Source organism: Mesocricetus auratus, unplaced genomic scaffold (genome assembly GCF_017639785.1).
Source record: "Mesocricetus auratus isolate SY011 unplaced genomic scaffold, BCM_Maur_2.0 Super-Scaffold_100022, whole genome shotgun sequence".
Classification (NCBI taxonomy): Eukaryota; Metazoa; Chordata; class Mammalia; order Rodentia; family Cricetidae; genus Mesocricetus; species Mesocricetus auratus.
This window is the reverse complement of record NW_024429203.1, coordinates 3,601,630-3,615,336: the sequence shown is the minus strand read 5'-3', so window position 1 is coordinate 3,615,336 and position 13,707 is coordinate 3,601,630. Positions and strand designations below refer to the sequence as shown.

The 13,707-nt window shown below is 42.8% G+C and overlaps 1 protein-coding gene across 3 annotated transcripts in view; it reads right to left on the bottom strand.

The window, feature by feature from the left end:
- The window catches only part of Bmper (BMP binding endothelial regulator), a 251,492-nt gene that overhangs the window by 87,063 nt on the left and 150,722 nt on the right, over positions 1 to 13,707 (bottom strand). For all 3 annotated transcript variants that reach the window (XM_040729927.1, XM_040729928.1, XM_040729929.1), the window contains exon 11: positions 10,876 to 10,921. In XM_040729927.1, coding sequence (XP_040585861.1) covers positions 10,876 to 10,921 — 46 coding nt within the window. The remainder of the gene's footprint in view (positions 1 to 10,875; positions 10,922 to 13,707) is intronic.

Here is a 13,707-nt window from a genome sequence, read left to right as displayed (position 1 = left end):
ATCACGGGGTCATGCTAAGCTTCTGGGACCTTAGGAGGGTGAGAGTCACTGCCATGCCAAGTCTTGGGCAAGAAGCAGGAAAGGCTGGCATTAGAAATACTGTCTGAGACACGAGCCAGCTACTATTTTCTGATGTGACTTCTGGACCGTGAAAGGGTCTGGTGAAAAGCAGGCCCTGGGTATCTTCTACATGAAAGAGCTCTGGCCTTGCACAAGGTGTTAGTGACAGCTGCTAGCCCACAGGCACTTGAGAGCCAACAGATGCTCCACCAGGTGGCACCTGGATGTCTGTAAGGATGTGTTCTTCCTCAAACTTTACTGTAAAGGCGCTGGTCTTGGACCACAGAGACTAGATGGTAGTGCTGTTAGCTGAGTGACTGTGGATCACAGGCAGCTGAATATCACTGTTGAGGAGTTAATATAATACAGCATGATGTATGGAGACATGGTAAGGCTGGAATGAGACATTACATACAGAAGGCAGCACCCTTGGCATGGCGCCTGACACAAGCAGTTTGTACTAGATGTTTCAAGTATGCTAAGTTACTAGTTTCCAGTGGATGCTGTAGCAAATTCCCACAAAAATCATGACTTAATACCACTAATTATCTTACACATGTTAGAGGTCAGAGTCACTCAGCTAACAGCATACGAGCTCGTCTCTGTGGTCCAAGACCAGTGCCTTCCCAACTCATGGTTCTACTGATAGCACACACTGTAGCATTCTGGTAGATGTTGCTGATGCCTCCAGGAATGTGAAGAAGCTGTTCCCAGGAAAAAGCCTCCAGGAAGCAGAGGTTCTTAAAGATGGTCAATGACCTCCCAGGACTGCCTGAATTCCAGATTAACAATATCTATTTAGAAGTAAGTTATAAAATTCACTGCCTGAATATCCTGTTTGAATGTGTCTCTATTTCATCTCCCCAACTCCAGGGTCTCAAATTTAAGGTATATTTCACTGTTTTATCTCTATTTTCCTGAATGTAGGAAATACACGAAGTTGCTTTCTTTTTTCTTCACTAAGTAACTGTTTATTTCACATCATATATTTGTGGAAGTCTGCTACATAACTAAGATCACTACACCAACAAACCACAGTTGAAGATAAATCACCAAGCTAAAAAATGCACTCTACCCTCAAAAGTTTTCATATAAGCTTGTTGTAGAATACATCCTTGCTACTCCTGCAGTGTCCTTTCTCTTTAGATGGTTCTCTTTATAGCAGAGCTGTGCATCTGAATCGAGGAGATGCACTTCACCCCTCTAAATTAATTTAGTCTACAAAATTAAAGCACTAAGGACCTTGGAAGAGTCCTGCATTTGAAACCCCACCTAACCTTGCCATTCGGTGGCTAAAAGAGCAGGCCCAAGCTCCCTCTGTGATGTAGGTTTGTTTATCTAAAGCATTGCAGATTCCCTGAAAAGATACCAAGATTAGAGCTGCCCACATATAGTGACCATCACTTTTCTTATTGTGAGAGAGACTGTAAAGAGCAGAGCTGGTAAAAATACAATGAGTTGAGTCCATCCATAAAAGACATACACAATGTAGATTAGGGACCAGAATGGAGTTAGCTGTCTAGTCCAGGAAGCATGCCAGTAAACCACAAACACAGGAAGGAAGCAGCCTGTGCAAGAAGAGCAGAGACAGATCTGTCTGCAGCAAGGACTTGCTTCAGGGGACATGAGACACTCACACTCTGTAAATAAGTTGGCCTGAGATTCATTCGTTGCCAGTCTGAGAAGTTTAAATATATTCCAAAGAACCAACATTTCTTAATGTGTTTCCTACAAAACATCAATCCCACCTGCTGGATTGCCACAGTAAAACTTTAAAAGCTCTGTAAGGCCATGGTGGGGGTGCACTGTACTGTCTCACCCTCCTGAAAGCTTACAGGGCCCAGTGCCACAGCAAAGCCCCCAAGGAGTTCTGCAGCAAGGAAGTGTGTGTAAGTCTACTTTACCCAGTATTCCTTAGCATAGGCAATTGGAAGATCTGTCTTGAAGGTATTACTCAGGGCTATTCCTCAGCTCTAGGCTTTTACAACATAAGCCTTGGAAACCTCAGCAGTGAAGGAAGAAGGTCTGGAGTTTCATGAAGGATGATTTTGGGTTCTGAACTGGTGTACATAAAGGACGGAAAGGAAGGCGATGGGGGTTAGCAGAAAACAACAGGATGAGGGTACAGCTGTCATGGGAATAAAAAGGAAATTATTTATTAGAAAAACAGCATAAAGAGGCAATCAACTAGACTTGATGACTGATTAGCAACAGGGGAGAGAAACGCCAGAAATATGAGAAACAACGTTCAGTCTCCAAACCTGCACAGCTGGGAGAATGTGGAGGCCAGGATTTAGTCAATAAATAGGGCTTGGAAGCAGCCACTAGCCCCTCCAACCAACTCCTAATGCAGATAATCTGGTGAGTCAAAGGTAGCAACTGTTAATGAAATTCAAATGCAGTCCTTACAAGGAGAATTATTCCCCTGGAAGGCTAGAAGCTAAGGTTTACTATTGAACTCAGAGAGCATGGAGAAGAGAGGCTGGTACTTTATCCATGGTGACTACTTTTCATGGTGCTGTCAAGTATTATACAATAGGAGCAAAGTAACCATCCTGCCCACCTGTAAACTCTGGAAACTACAAAACTAACCAGACAGCATAGTAGCACAGACATCATAGGGGTAATCAATCACTTTCTGGATTTGGATACGAAGCTTGTTTAATGAGATAGAACCAAAACTTGCCATTGTTAAAGGAGCCAAGAATCTGTGGCTAGACAGGTCATAGGCTCTAGGGGAAAATACAAGACCTTCATTTCACTAAATGGACACAGTATTAAATGATTTCTAATGCCATTCTACACCCATAGATGACCATCTCTCAACTCTCATAAGAGGCTTCCTTCAGCAGTAGATGGCAATAACATCGAGACACACAACTGGTCAACATGTAGAGAATAAACAACTCCAAAGTACCCAGTCCTAAATGGGACAAATATATCACATGTACACACAAGACTCGGAGCTTTGTGGAAGAGAGGTGATGACAATTGCAAGAGACGGGGGCTGGTAGATAGAAATAGTGTTTTCCAGACACAACAGGTAAATTCTACATATGAACGCACAACAGTTCATATGACACAAGACCTATAAAGACAAGCTCAAGACAGATAAAATTGGCATTTGGTAGCTGCTGGAAGAAGAAAGGTCAGTATTTGTTTTGGGTTTTTATGATATGACCCCTGCCCCTGATATGTTCAGGACACTCCAGGAAAGGCCCTACTCCCAAGACTAGTTGATCAACACAAACTGGTGTTAGTAGGGGTGAAGTGAATGAGGAAGAAGAAGAAGATAAGGGGGAGGAGAAGAAGGAGGACAAGGAAGAGGAGGAGGAGGAGGAGGAGAAGGAGAAGAAGAAGAAGAAGAAGAAGAAGAAGAAGAAGAAGAAGAAGAAGAAGAAGAAGAAGAAGAAGAAGAAGAAGAAGAAGGTTAAATTCAAGTTCAAGGTTTGCGTAGGAAAGGATTGGAGTATAAGGAATTGCTTTGTAGCCGGGCGGTGGTGGCTCACGCCTTTAATCCCAGCAGCAGAGGCAGGTGGATCTCTGTGAGTTCGAGGCCAACCTGGTCTACAGGAGCTAGTTCCAGGACGGCTTCCAAAGCCACAGAGAAACCCTGTCTCCAAAAACAAACAAAACAAAAAAAAGAAAGAAAGAAAGAAAAGGAATTGCTTTGTTATGAGAGGAGTTGAGAAATGAATATACTCAAGATACACTGTATGGAATTCTCAGAGAATTAGTAAAAATACTGTTTAAAGAATTCAAAGTTTGGACAATTCAGAAACCAGTATGAGAAAGGATGAATGTGGGGGTGTCTATGGATGTGTACAAGAGGAGGCAAGAAGTCAAAAGCACAGATGTATGCACTAAAGACAGACACCCTGGCCCAGCAAACGAAGAAACAGTGACCAGGGTGGAGAGCATGTGTAAGATGAATTGCATATCAATTGTATACAGTGAGTCGTTTCTTCTTATCTCTGTAATAGTGAGAGCTGCAATACTCAAGAGACCACAGAAGTTAGGGTAACTTCACAAACAAATTGTTTCTAAAGGTGAGTGGACACAATGGATTGCAAATAGAACTCTCTGTCATGTGTACGAGATGGAAACTGGTAAATCTTGATGTATTTGGAGGCAAATCCCAAAATGAATCAACACACAGTCAAGAGAGAACACAGAGGTATGCTTAAAGTTTAGAGTCACAGATTACAGTATTATCCGACCTCTCTCTGTTTAACTTTTCTGACCTTCAAATGCCTTTACTTGGAAGATGGAATAGATAGCAGCTTCTACTTGGCAGGATCATCCTGAAAATTAAGTAGCAGAACGTGTGGACTGAATGTACTAGAATACCTACCCCACCGCAGCATGATGGATTGCACAGGCAGAATCTCAGTTTGGCTGATCTTATTTCACTTGTAGGAGATGTGACCTCAGAGTGATGGAGCGTTCAGAGCACTCCAGGAAGCATGTTTTTCAGGTGCAGCCTGGTGCTTGGCTTATTCAAGCCCTTTGGTGTCCTCACTAAGCTTAGGGCTCCAGTATACTTAGCCACAACTGGCTGCTTACATTTCTTTAGAGATTTGGGATGGCAGTGTGGCCGTAACAATTTATATGTATTTCCACAGGAAAAATATATTAATGTATATGTAGATAAGAATGTAATGTTTAATGGAATGATTTAATAATACTGTATTACTTACAAATAAAATATAAAAAACAAACAAACAACAAGAATAAACCATATTTCCACAGCAAACTCCAAGGAGGCTTCTAGACTGACTACTATATTGGGATGTTTGAAAAATATATGGGTCTTGTCCCAGCTCTCCTACTTGGGATTCTTGTGAGCCTCGGTTTACTTGACTGAGGACTAGAAGGGAAGACTCCAAATAGAAGGTCCCCAGATGCATGTAATTTCATGGAACTAAATTAGTAATGAATTCAAGTGAAACTTTGTAAGCAACATTGCTTGTTTTTTCAAGTCTACTATCAATTATTTGCGGAGTTCTTTCCAGTTTAAAACTATATAGAATATTTACACATATGTGCATATATATGTATGTATTTACTTAGTTACACAAAAATTCAGCATGACGTTCATTTGACTGCATAAATATCCCCCTCTGTGTTGCCATGGTAGAGGTGGAGGAGAGGGACTGGAACTAGGAGTAGACACAGAAAAGTAAACTCAGGGCACAAACAGCACTCTGCCTTGTGCAGACAGGGGGAGCAATCATAAAATAGAAGAAAGCCTGGGGCTAGAATATCCCTTTCTCCCAGGCTAGGGTAGAAGAGAGAAACGCTATTAAATTAGAGAGCTTTCTTAGGATTTCTTTTCTAATCTATAACTCCCAGAGACTATAAAATTCCCAAACCTCCCTTCCCCTTCTTAGTTATAACTATTTATCAAACTCTAAATGATAAGGAAGCCAAGCACAAGGACTCCAGCCCAGCCCCTGGAGCCAGACAGCACAGGGGAGACTCAGGCTCCATCTCTAAGCCTCAGTGCCCTGGCTGTAAAACTGAAACTAATAACATTACTTGGCCAAAAGATAGCTGTGAGACTGATATGAAATCAAGTGGGACAACCATGACAGTGTTTTGATATATAGCAGATGATGATAAATAAATGTTGGCTACTGCCACTGCTATCGATGGTTCTGCTGGCTAGGGATGCTGACCCTGATGATGATGGTGGTCACAGTTTACTAATCAATTACTAAATTACTGAGTCCTTGTCAAGTACTAACCCTTACACCTAGTGTCAGTATGCCACCCCCGTCTGTTTCCTGGATGTGCTATTAGTCTAGAAGCATTACTGCCCAGTTCACCCTAGAAAGTGACAAGGAGGTCAAAGATCATCTGGTTCTTAGAGAATGATTTCAATCCCATCCCTCAACTCTGCAAATTTGTAGGACGACAACTTAAAGTGGTACGATCTATAGAACAGCAGAGCAAAGGGAAGACCTCATTTCCCCACCGCTCCTCTTGGGTGGGCTCTCCACTGGACCACTGCTGGCATATGGGGCTTCACTTTCCCCCAGCATGCCAGCCGGGCTTCAGAAAGTGTCAGAGCTCCGCATGCATTAGCAGAAACTTCAGTGGCTACTAAGCTTAACACCTCCCTGGCAGGGCTAAAATCAACACTGCAGAGCCTGGTGTCCAATTTCCTTGCTTGCCTGGGGTGAGGACAAACTCCAAGGACCAAGAGAACTGGAGTCCCAGAGGCAAGAACCCTTGCTCAACTACAGAATTACTCCTCTCTTGGAGGAGACATTTCATATGCTAGGCTCCAAGATCACACTTTCATCATGCATCCTGGTCCCTACCTCCCCTGGAAAGGAAACTCATTGTCCTGTTTGCCCTCCTACACTCACTCTGTTTACTGGGACATATAAAAAGTCACCAGGCATCCAATGGGCTTAGGGAAGAGAGACTTGCCAACAAAACCAGATGGGGCGATTTCTGCATTGAGCTGTGGTGGGTACAGGCAGCAGGCCCAGGGCCCATTATGAACTATTGCAGGTCCAATGACCTTCACGCAGCTAGAAATTAACCCCTTGGAGCGGGGTTAAAGAAGCACCTGGCAACTATGTACCTCCTGGCACCCTGAGCTGCAGAAATTCAGTATTTCCTGTGACTTATGGGATATGTGGCTGAGGTTATTTCAATCTATGTATATATGTGTTCAGTAGACCCTGCCAGCCTCAGTGTTACAAATCACATGCCTGCATTTTGGGTTGGAGGTGCCTCAGGCTGAGTATGAGGTAAGTGAAGGATTTAAGTAATGTGTGAGAGCTGGGGGTGGGTGACCATGTCCTGATGCCTTTGGATGCCTCTGATTAAGAGATTAACTTCTCTCATAAACAATCGCTCACCACCCCCACCTTCCTCCACACACCCACACACACCTTGCTTATCAGTGAAAACTTTGACACTCAAGTATTATTTCCAAGTTTGAAAACAGATCTGCTGCCAGCATAGAATTTATCTGATTCTGGTCTCTGTGGGTTGGTGAGGTCAAGATCCTCCCCACTATTTGCCAGCACAATATAAACGAGAATCTCACATAAACCAAATGCTACAGGAATAGCAGAGTGGCCCTCCTGAGTTCTGATGCTTCCTGGCACCTAATTCATGGTCACATGACACTCAGCCAAGCAAAGAGAGACTGCCTTCCAGCTACAGCCTCATACCTTGGCAAGAAATTGCTTTCGCCAAAAGTTTTATGGAGTTTGTTTAGCTCACTTCAAATATTTTACTTTAAGTAAATCATCCAAACCAAATTCAATTCTTTCTGTTGGAAGGGAAAATGGTATGTCTTGAGTTATTAAGAGGCAACTTTGCTTTTTAGACTTTGCTGGGGCCTGTTTCTAAGGGGACTCCCATGTGAGTAGAATCCCCATTGTCTCTTCAGATCAACCTTACCCATTGTTGTCCTCGTGGCCACTTCCTACCTACATAACAATCAACTTGCATTGTAATTGACACATGCAGACAAGAACTGGAAAAACACTTATTTTGTTTCCTCTTTGCTGGGAAAAAGATCTCAAACTCTACTAAGACCTTGACAATGCCAGGCAGGAAGAAATTCTGTAGGATTTTAGTGAGAGTCAAAGCATCAATGAGGTGCCAACACAGCTAGAAATAACCCATCATTCATTTAACATCTACAATCAAAATGTATCTTTCAGTATTTGAGAGATGTAATCAATTTCTCTTATATATATATGTATGCATATATATATGAATGCATTTATGTAGGTATATAGTCTTGACTCATTGCAGAATATATTAAAATACAGAATATACACATGCATATGTTGAATAATTAAAATGTAAGTGTGATCATATACAGTGAAAAGAGAAATAAACTTGTGCGTGCTGTGAAATGTGGCTTGCATTTTAGTTCCCATTTCTGAGCAATGAAAAACAATGGCAGCAATCTTTAAGCAATCAGGTTGTGTCTTCATAACTATTTTTAAGCTCAGGGAATTAAAACATAAAAACATATTCAATAAACCCAGAGGCACTGGCCTTTTGATTTTAGGCTAGCAGAAGGGCAACTTAATTCTTCTCTTCCACTGTGCTGAATCAGCAGGTACTGACAGGCAGTCATTGTTGCTAGCCCCACAGGTGTTCCTCTCTGCATTCAACGGGGCAGCTGTCCCTGCTTGGAGTATCACTGGTTGATCTCAAGGGGCATTTGACAATGTCTAGAGACACTTGTCACTTTGAGGAAAGGGTTATTGCTTAATGCTCTGTGATACACAGGACATTCCTAAAACAAAGCTGACAGGGAGACTGTCAATAAAACAAAAGTGGAAAACCCTGGAGCTTTCTAGTCTTAGAAAACACTAGCCTTAGCTTGATGTTTTGGCCTTGACTTTTCATTCTAGAAACCTGTATGCCAGAAGAGTTTTATAACTAATAAGAGGAGGAAATAATGAGCCCAAAGGCTTATTCCACATCTTAGACATAATAACAAAGGAATTTCAAAGTAGGAGGTCTTCGGGCCCTAGCTAAGGGACATCAGGAAAAGTCTACCTGGATGCCGTATGGAAAGCTGGGCATTGCTTACAAAAAATTGGAAGCTATCCCATCTCTTAACTGACTCTGAACAAATGAGCCTCGCCGAGGAGAATGTGTTTTACAGCAGTGACGGAAGAACTGCTGGAGAGCAGGCAGGGTAAACAGATGGAAAGAACACCAGGGGAAATTGAGAAATAGCCATTTGATGATATAATGCAGACTTGGGCCGAGAACCGCATGCCTGCATGCTTCCAGCTCGGACCTGCAGGTGCAGGTGCAGCCTGTGGCCTCCCTGTGCCCCTCCAGCTGGGTGGCTTTCCCTAGTTGTCTCCCTGGGTGATGGAAGAGACGGATCATCAGATGCGTCACATAGCACAGCACTTGATATGACTGATTACAAAATTCTCTTCCTTTGTCTTCTCTTTTCCTCTTTTCATTTCTTTATAAGTCACCAGACTTCTAGACATGGAGAGGCCAGATCATAATGGATAAACTAACAGAATCTAGTTTTACTAGCAAATGTGTCAGCAATCATCATTTTGGCTCTTAGAAATTAGGGCGGTGGTGGCACACGCCTGAAATCCCAGCACTCAGGAGGCAGAGGCAGGTGGATCTCTGTAAGTTCGAGTTGGACCCGGTCTACAGAGAGAATTCCAGGACAACCAGAGCTGTTACACAGAGAAACCCTGTCTTGAAAAACAAAGACAAACAAAAAAGAATTAGGGTAGTAATTCCAGATTTGGATTGTTTCTGTGCAAACTCCATGTTCTCAGGAGGCTGATCCCAAGAGAAGCAGGAGATGTAACACATCTGTGTCGTGCAAACGGAAGAGGTGAGCGGCAAATCAACAGGAGTCCCTGGGAGGCCTGTCTGTCCTCCATCTAGTCTCTCTGCTTCATTATCTGCACTACAGAGAAATGCAAACACAATGCTATCAGAGCAGCATGGAGACTGTTCACACAGAAGGGAAGGAAGCTGAAGGCGGCCTCTGAATCAGCCATACATAAAGAGTCTCTGGAAGCTAAGGGGACAATTCACACACGTGCTTTTGAATCGCCCATGTGTTAATCATAGCTGCTGCTCCTTTCTGCATTAATTTCTGAGTCTACTGTCATGCATCATCAGCTTCCTTTGAGCTAGTTTATGACTTCATTATCTTCAAAGGAAAGTTCTTTTATTAAATATATAACTCATTTTTTTGCTAATTCAATAAGCAGTTTCATCCATCGTAAAGTTTCATGGCTCTCTATCTTTAAAAATAATAATATCTATTAGACACGGGTGATATATACTTAGCATTAACATTATATATTAACATACAGCAGTTTTTCAAGTATAACTTCGTGTAGGTAGAAACTGACATATATTTATGTATATGCCATTGGAGGACATTAAATAGCTAAAAGAGGGAAAACCAGGATTCCTTGAGCAATATAAACTCCGGTTTCAGATAAATAAAAGCATCAAACCTGTTTCCAAATGAAAGCTGCTTCCAAATGCATGAATGTCCACTTCTCTCAGCCTCATAAAACAGTTTCTAATCAATTTCCTGGCTCTGCTCATACTGCCACCATGCATCAGGGATAATGTGACAATGTATTTCTAGCACCACTATTTCCATCAGAAGGTTGTCTCTAAGCCAGGTGTATTTCAGGACTAACACAGTGATTTTCTAGTAGATGTAGGTGAAAGTCCCCATATGCAGCTGATGTGAGGCCTGGCACAATGCTCTGCCCCTAAGACGAGCAGAGCAGCTGCAGATGGCTCTCAGACTTCAAGGCTTTTAGACACACCCTTCAAGAACTCAGCTAAAAGTGTCAGGGTGAAAACCCACTGCCTTCAGCATTGTGCCCAGGAGAAGGGTGACGGGGTAGAGAAGGAAGGAGGAAGTGCAGTTGTTTGATGGTATAAAGAGAGGAAGTAAATCCCTAGGTTTATGGATGTCTGGTCTTCCTGGGCATCATTATCCTAGCCCCAAGCACTGCAAATGCTATTAGCAGTTCCAAATGTGCATTAAGTTATCTGTTCTTTAAGATTCCATCTAGCCATTTGTCTTCCTGGGTTCTCCTAACAGCAGATTATGGTGGAGATTTCCATACTGGTCTCAATCCAGCTTCTGTGAAAGAATGACAGCTGATTCCAGGTGCCTGTGAGAAAGTGGACCAGTCCATCTTATACCATCTCATACCTTCAAGTCTACAGAAAATTCACACCAGGTTTTCCTACTCACCACAAAACGTCAAACAAATATGAACAACACGTTTTTCCAAAGAATGAACTTACTTTCAGTGCAAATAGGACAGCATCCTTTTCTGTTGAGAATTTTGCCCTGGTTGGGGGGGGGAGTAAAGAGAAACACCAAAGGTTAATGTTAAAAAAATAGTCTGCTGAAGAGAACTCTCCTTTTCTAAAATCTAATACCAGAAAAAACAACATTAGCCCAGACTGTACTTGAACTTCATGGCGACGATGGCAGCAAAAATGAATTTTCAAGCAAAAATGAACTTTCAAGCATCAGAGGTTCCCAGGCCAGGCAAAATCATTCCAACAAGCTTTCCTGTTTTTATCACTTAAGAAAGAGGATATCTCAAAGTATGGTGTGATTTTTCTCACATGGAAGACAGAGAAAGCCTGGACACAACTTTCTCATTGACAGCCAAACCAAGCCTTGTAAAGGTCAAGCGTATATACACACAAATGGGAACCACTGCCACTGTGCCCACACTAGCCCAGCCTTCCGCCTGCTGTGCTGGGAAAGCTCCCCTGGATCCTGTCACCCAAGCTTGCATGCTATGGACACAGTGCATGGCAGATCACACTGGTCAGTCTTCTTCCTCTTTAGCATCACTCTGCTAACTCACTGCTCTACAATCAAAGCCGGCGAAGCAGCGGAGAACTCTGTAGTATGGAGTGATTTTCCATCACTGCTCTGAAAAAGCAAAACGGCTTTTCACTTTCCCTAATGCCTGACATTTAAAGAAGGAAGCATACTCTGCAGGCCTGGGTTAGAGAAAGTGACCTTTACTTATCTCTGACTCAGAGATTAATCACAGGGAATAAGAAATGTGGAAGCAGATTAATATTCAAGGAACTACTCTTGTATGTGACCTTGGGCTGATTATGAGGATTTAATGAACTAACGCTTTAAGGCTTAATGATATTATAGTCATCGTTACTAAGAATGGCAAAATCTTTCTGAGCTGAGTCTATCTCCTTCTGTAGGTGAAGAAGTTGGTGCCCACAGGGTGATAGAAACAAAATGTAAACTTCATGCAGCACCGTAGGCTATGTTCTTTTATTAGATTTTTATGCTACAGTTCTTTGAGACGTTCATTGTCGCCTACATTCAGTACAGACTGCTGCGTGTGCCACAAGCTTCATCTCATATGAAATTCATGACAACACTGATATAGGTGATGCCACCCCTCTTTTACAGAAAACAAGGAAGTGCACTGAGGGGGAGGGGTGTTCCAAGCCCGGGACAGAAGCCCACAGCTTAGCTCTGTGCATCCACGACTGGTGAGTGGTGTGAAAAGCAGGTTTGAATATTTGCAAAATTAATAACCTCATTGGTTTTCAAATGGCATTTTGCTACTGAAGACCTAAAGCAATGTGTCACTCATTTCTTCATCAACCAAGCCTATAATGACACAATAAACTCTATAACGTCATAGGGCAGTGGTTCTCAACCTTCCTAATGCTGCAACCTTTAATACAATTTCTCATGACACGCTAACCCTCAGCCATGAGATTATTTTTATTGCTACTTCATAACTAATATCCTACTGTTATGAATTATAAGTATCTAATATGCAACCCCTGTGGCAGGGTCATTCAACCCCCAAAGGGGTCACAACCCTCAGGTTGAGAACCACTGCCATAGATCTCATTTAATTTCTCAAGGACAAAGTCAAAGAAGATCAGCCCCTGTCCCGTGGAACGATTTCCCCAGAGGCTGGTCCGAGGCACTCTGCCCCACTAGTTCGAAGCCAGGTTTCTATCCAAGTGCAACTGGGTGATTCCATACATGTGTATCTCAGCAGACACTGCCATTTTCCATGTTCAGAAAATGAAAGTGAAGTAAATTAGTGGGGATGAATAAAGCACAAACTGTGAAGTCAGACAGCCTGGGTTGTATGTAATGAGCCGGAAACTGGACACACTGTAGCCTCATCTGGAAGAAGGATCTATTCAGTCCCTACTGCAGCAGAGAAGTCTTAGGGGGAGGGAGGATATTTCTATGACCACAGAAAAGACCTCAGTATACATGGATGATATTGAGGAGACAGTGGTCTATCTCACTGGAACTGCCAGAGCCTTGGGAATTACCTAGGAGGGAATACAGCAAATACAACCACAACCCCCTCCTGGGAAGGAAAAGAAAAAGAAAAAGAAAAGATATGGTAACTGGAAAGGGTGTAACAGCAGACACAGACTCTTGTTTTCTAATTTTAGTTTGTTTGTTTGTTTTTTTACTTTCCCCGATCAATGAAGGGAAGGTGAACTAAATTGTTGTCTTTTCTTTTTAAAGGATTTCATAGCAGTGCTAAACTATCCTCCAAAGACCTTGTGCTGGCTCTGAGAAGGGGAAGGGGAGCACAGGTTGGAGGGATGCCTAGAAACAAAGATGGTCGTGGGGAACACAGTAAAGCCAGGGTCCTGGCAAGCATCTGCAGAGGGGACAGGATAGGCACAGGCCTTTCAGGGAGGGATGGACATTCCTGGCCTGAGTGGGGCACACACAGAGAGATCACAAGGGAGATGCAGGCAACAGAGCTGTGACCTCCCAGCAGAAACCACGGACCCAGCTACAAGTGGCAGAGCTGGAGCAAAACTGGAAACTGCACAGTGGCCTGCTCAGGCAGTTACACGAGCCACCAGCTTGGCACTGCTCCCCGGTTTTGTCTTGTAGAATAAGGAAGCCCATTATTACTAACATGTGCTGGGAGAGTTCATTAGCAGCGAGGGTTCCCCGAGGACTGGCAGAAATGATGTGATTCCATTTTTCCCAATGAATATTTATAAGCAGCCCATGTTCAAGTCTGCTTATTGTACCTACTTTTTTTTTCTTTTATGGGAAGTTTTCAGTTTTATGTCTGAGGCTTTTTAAAGCAA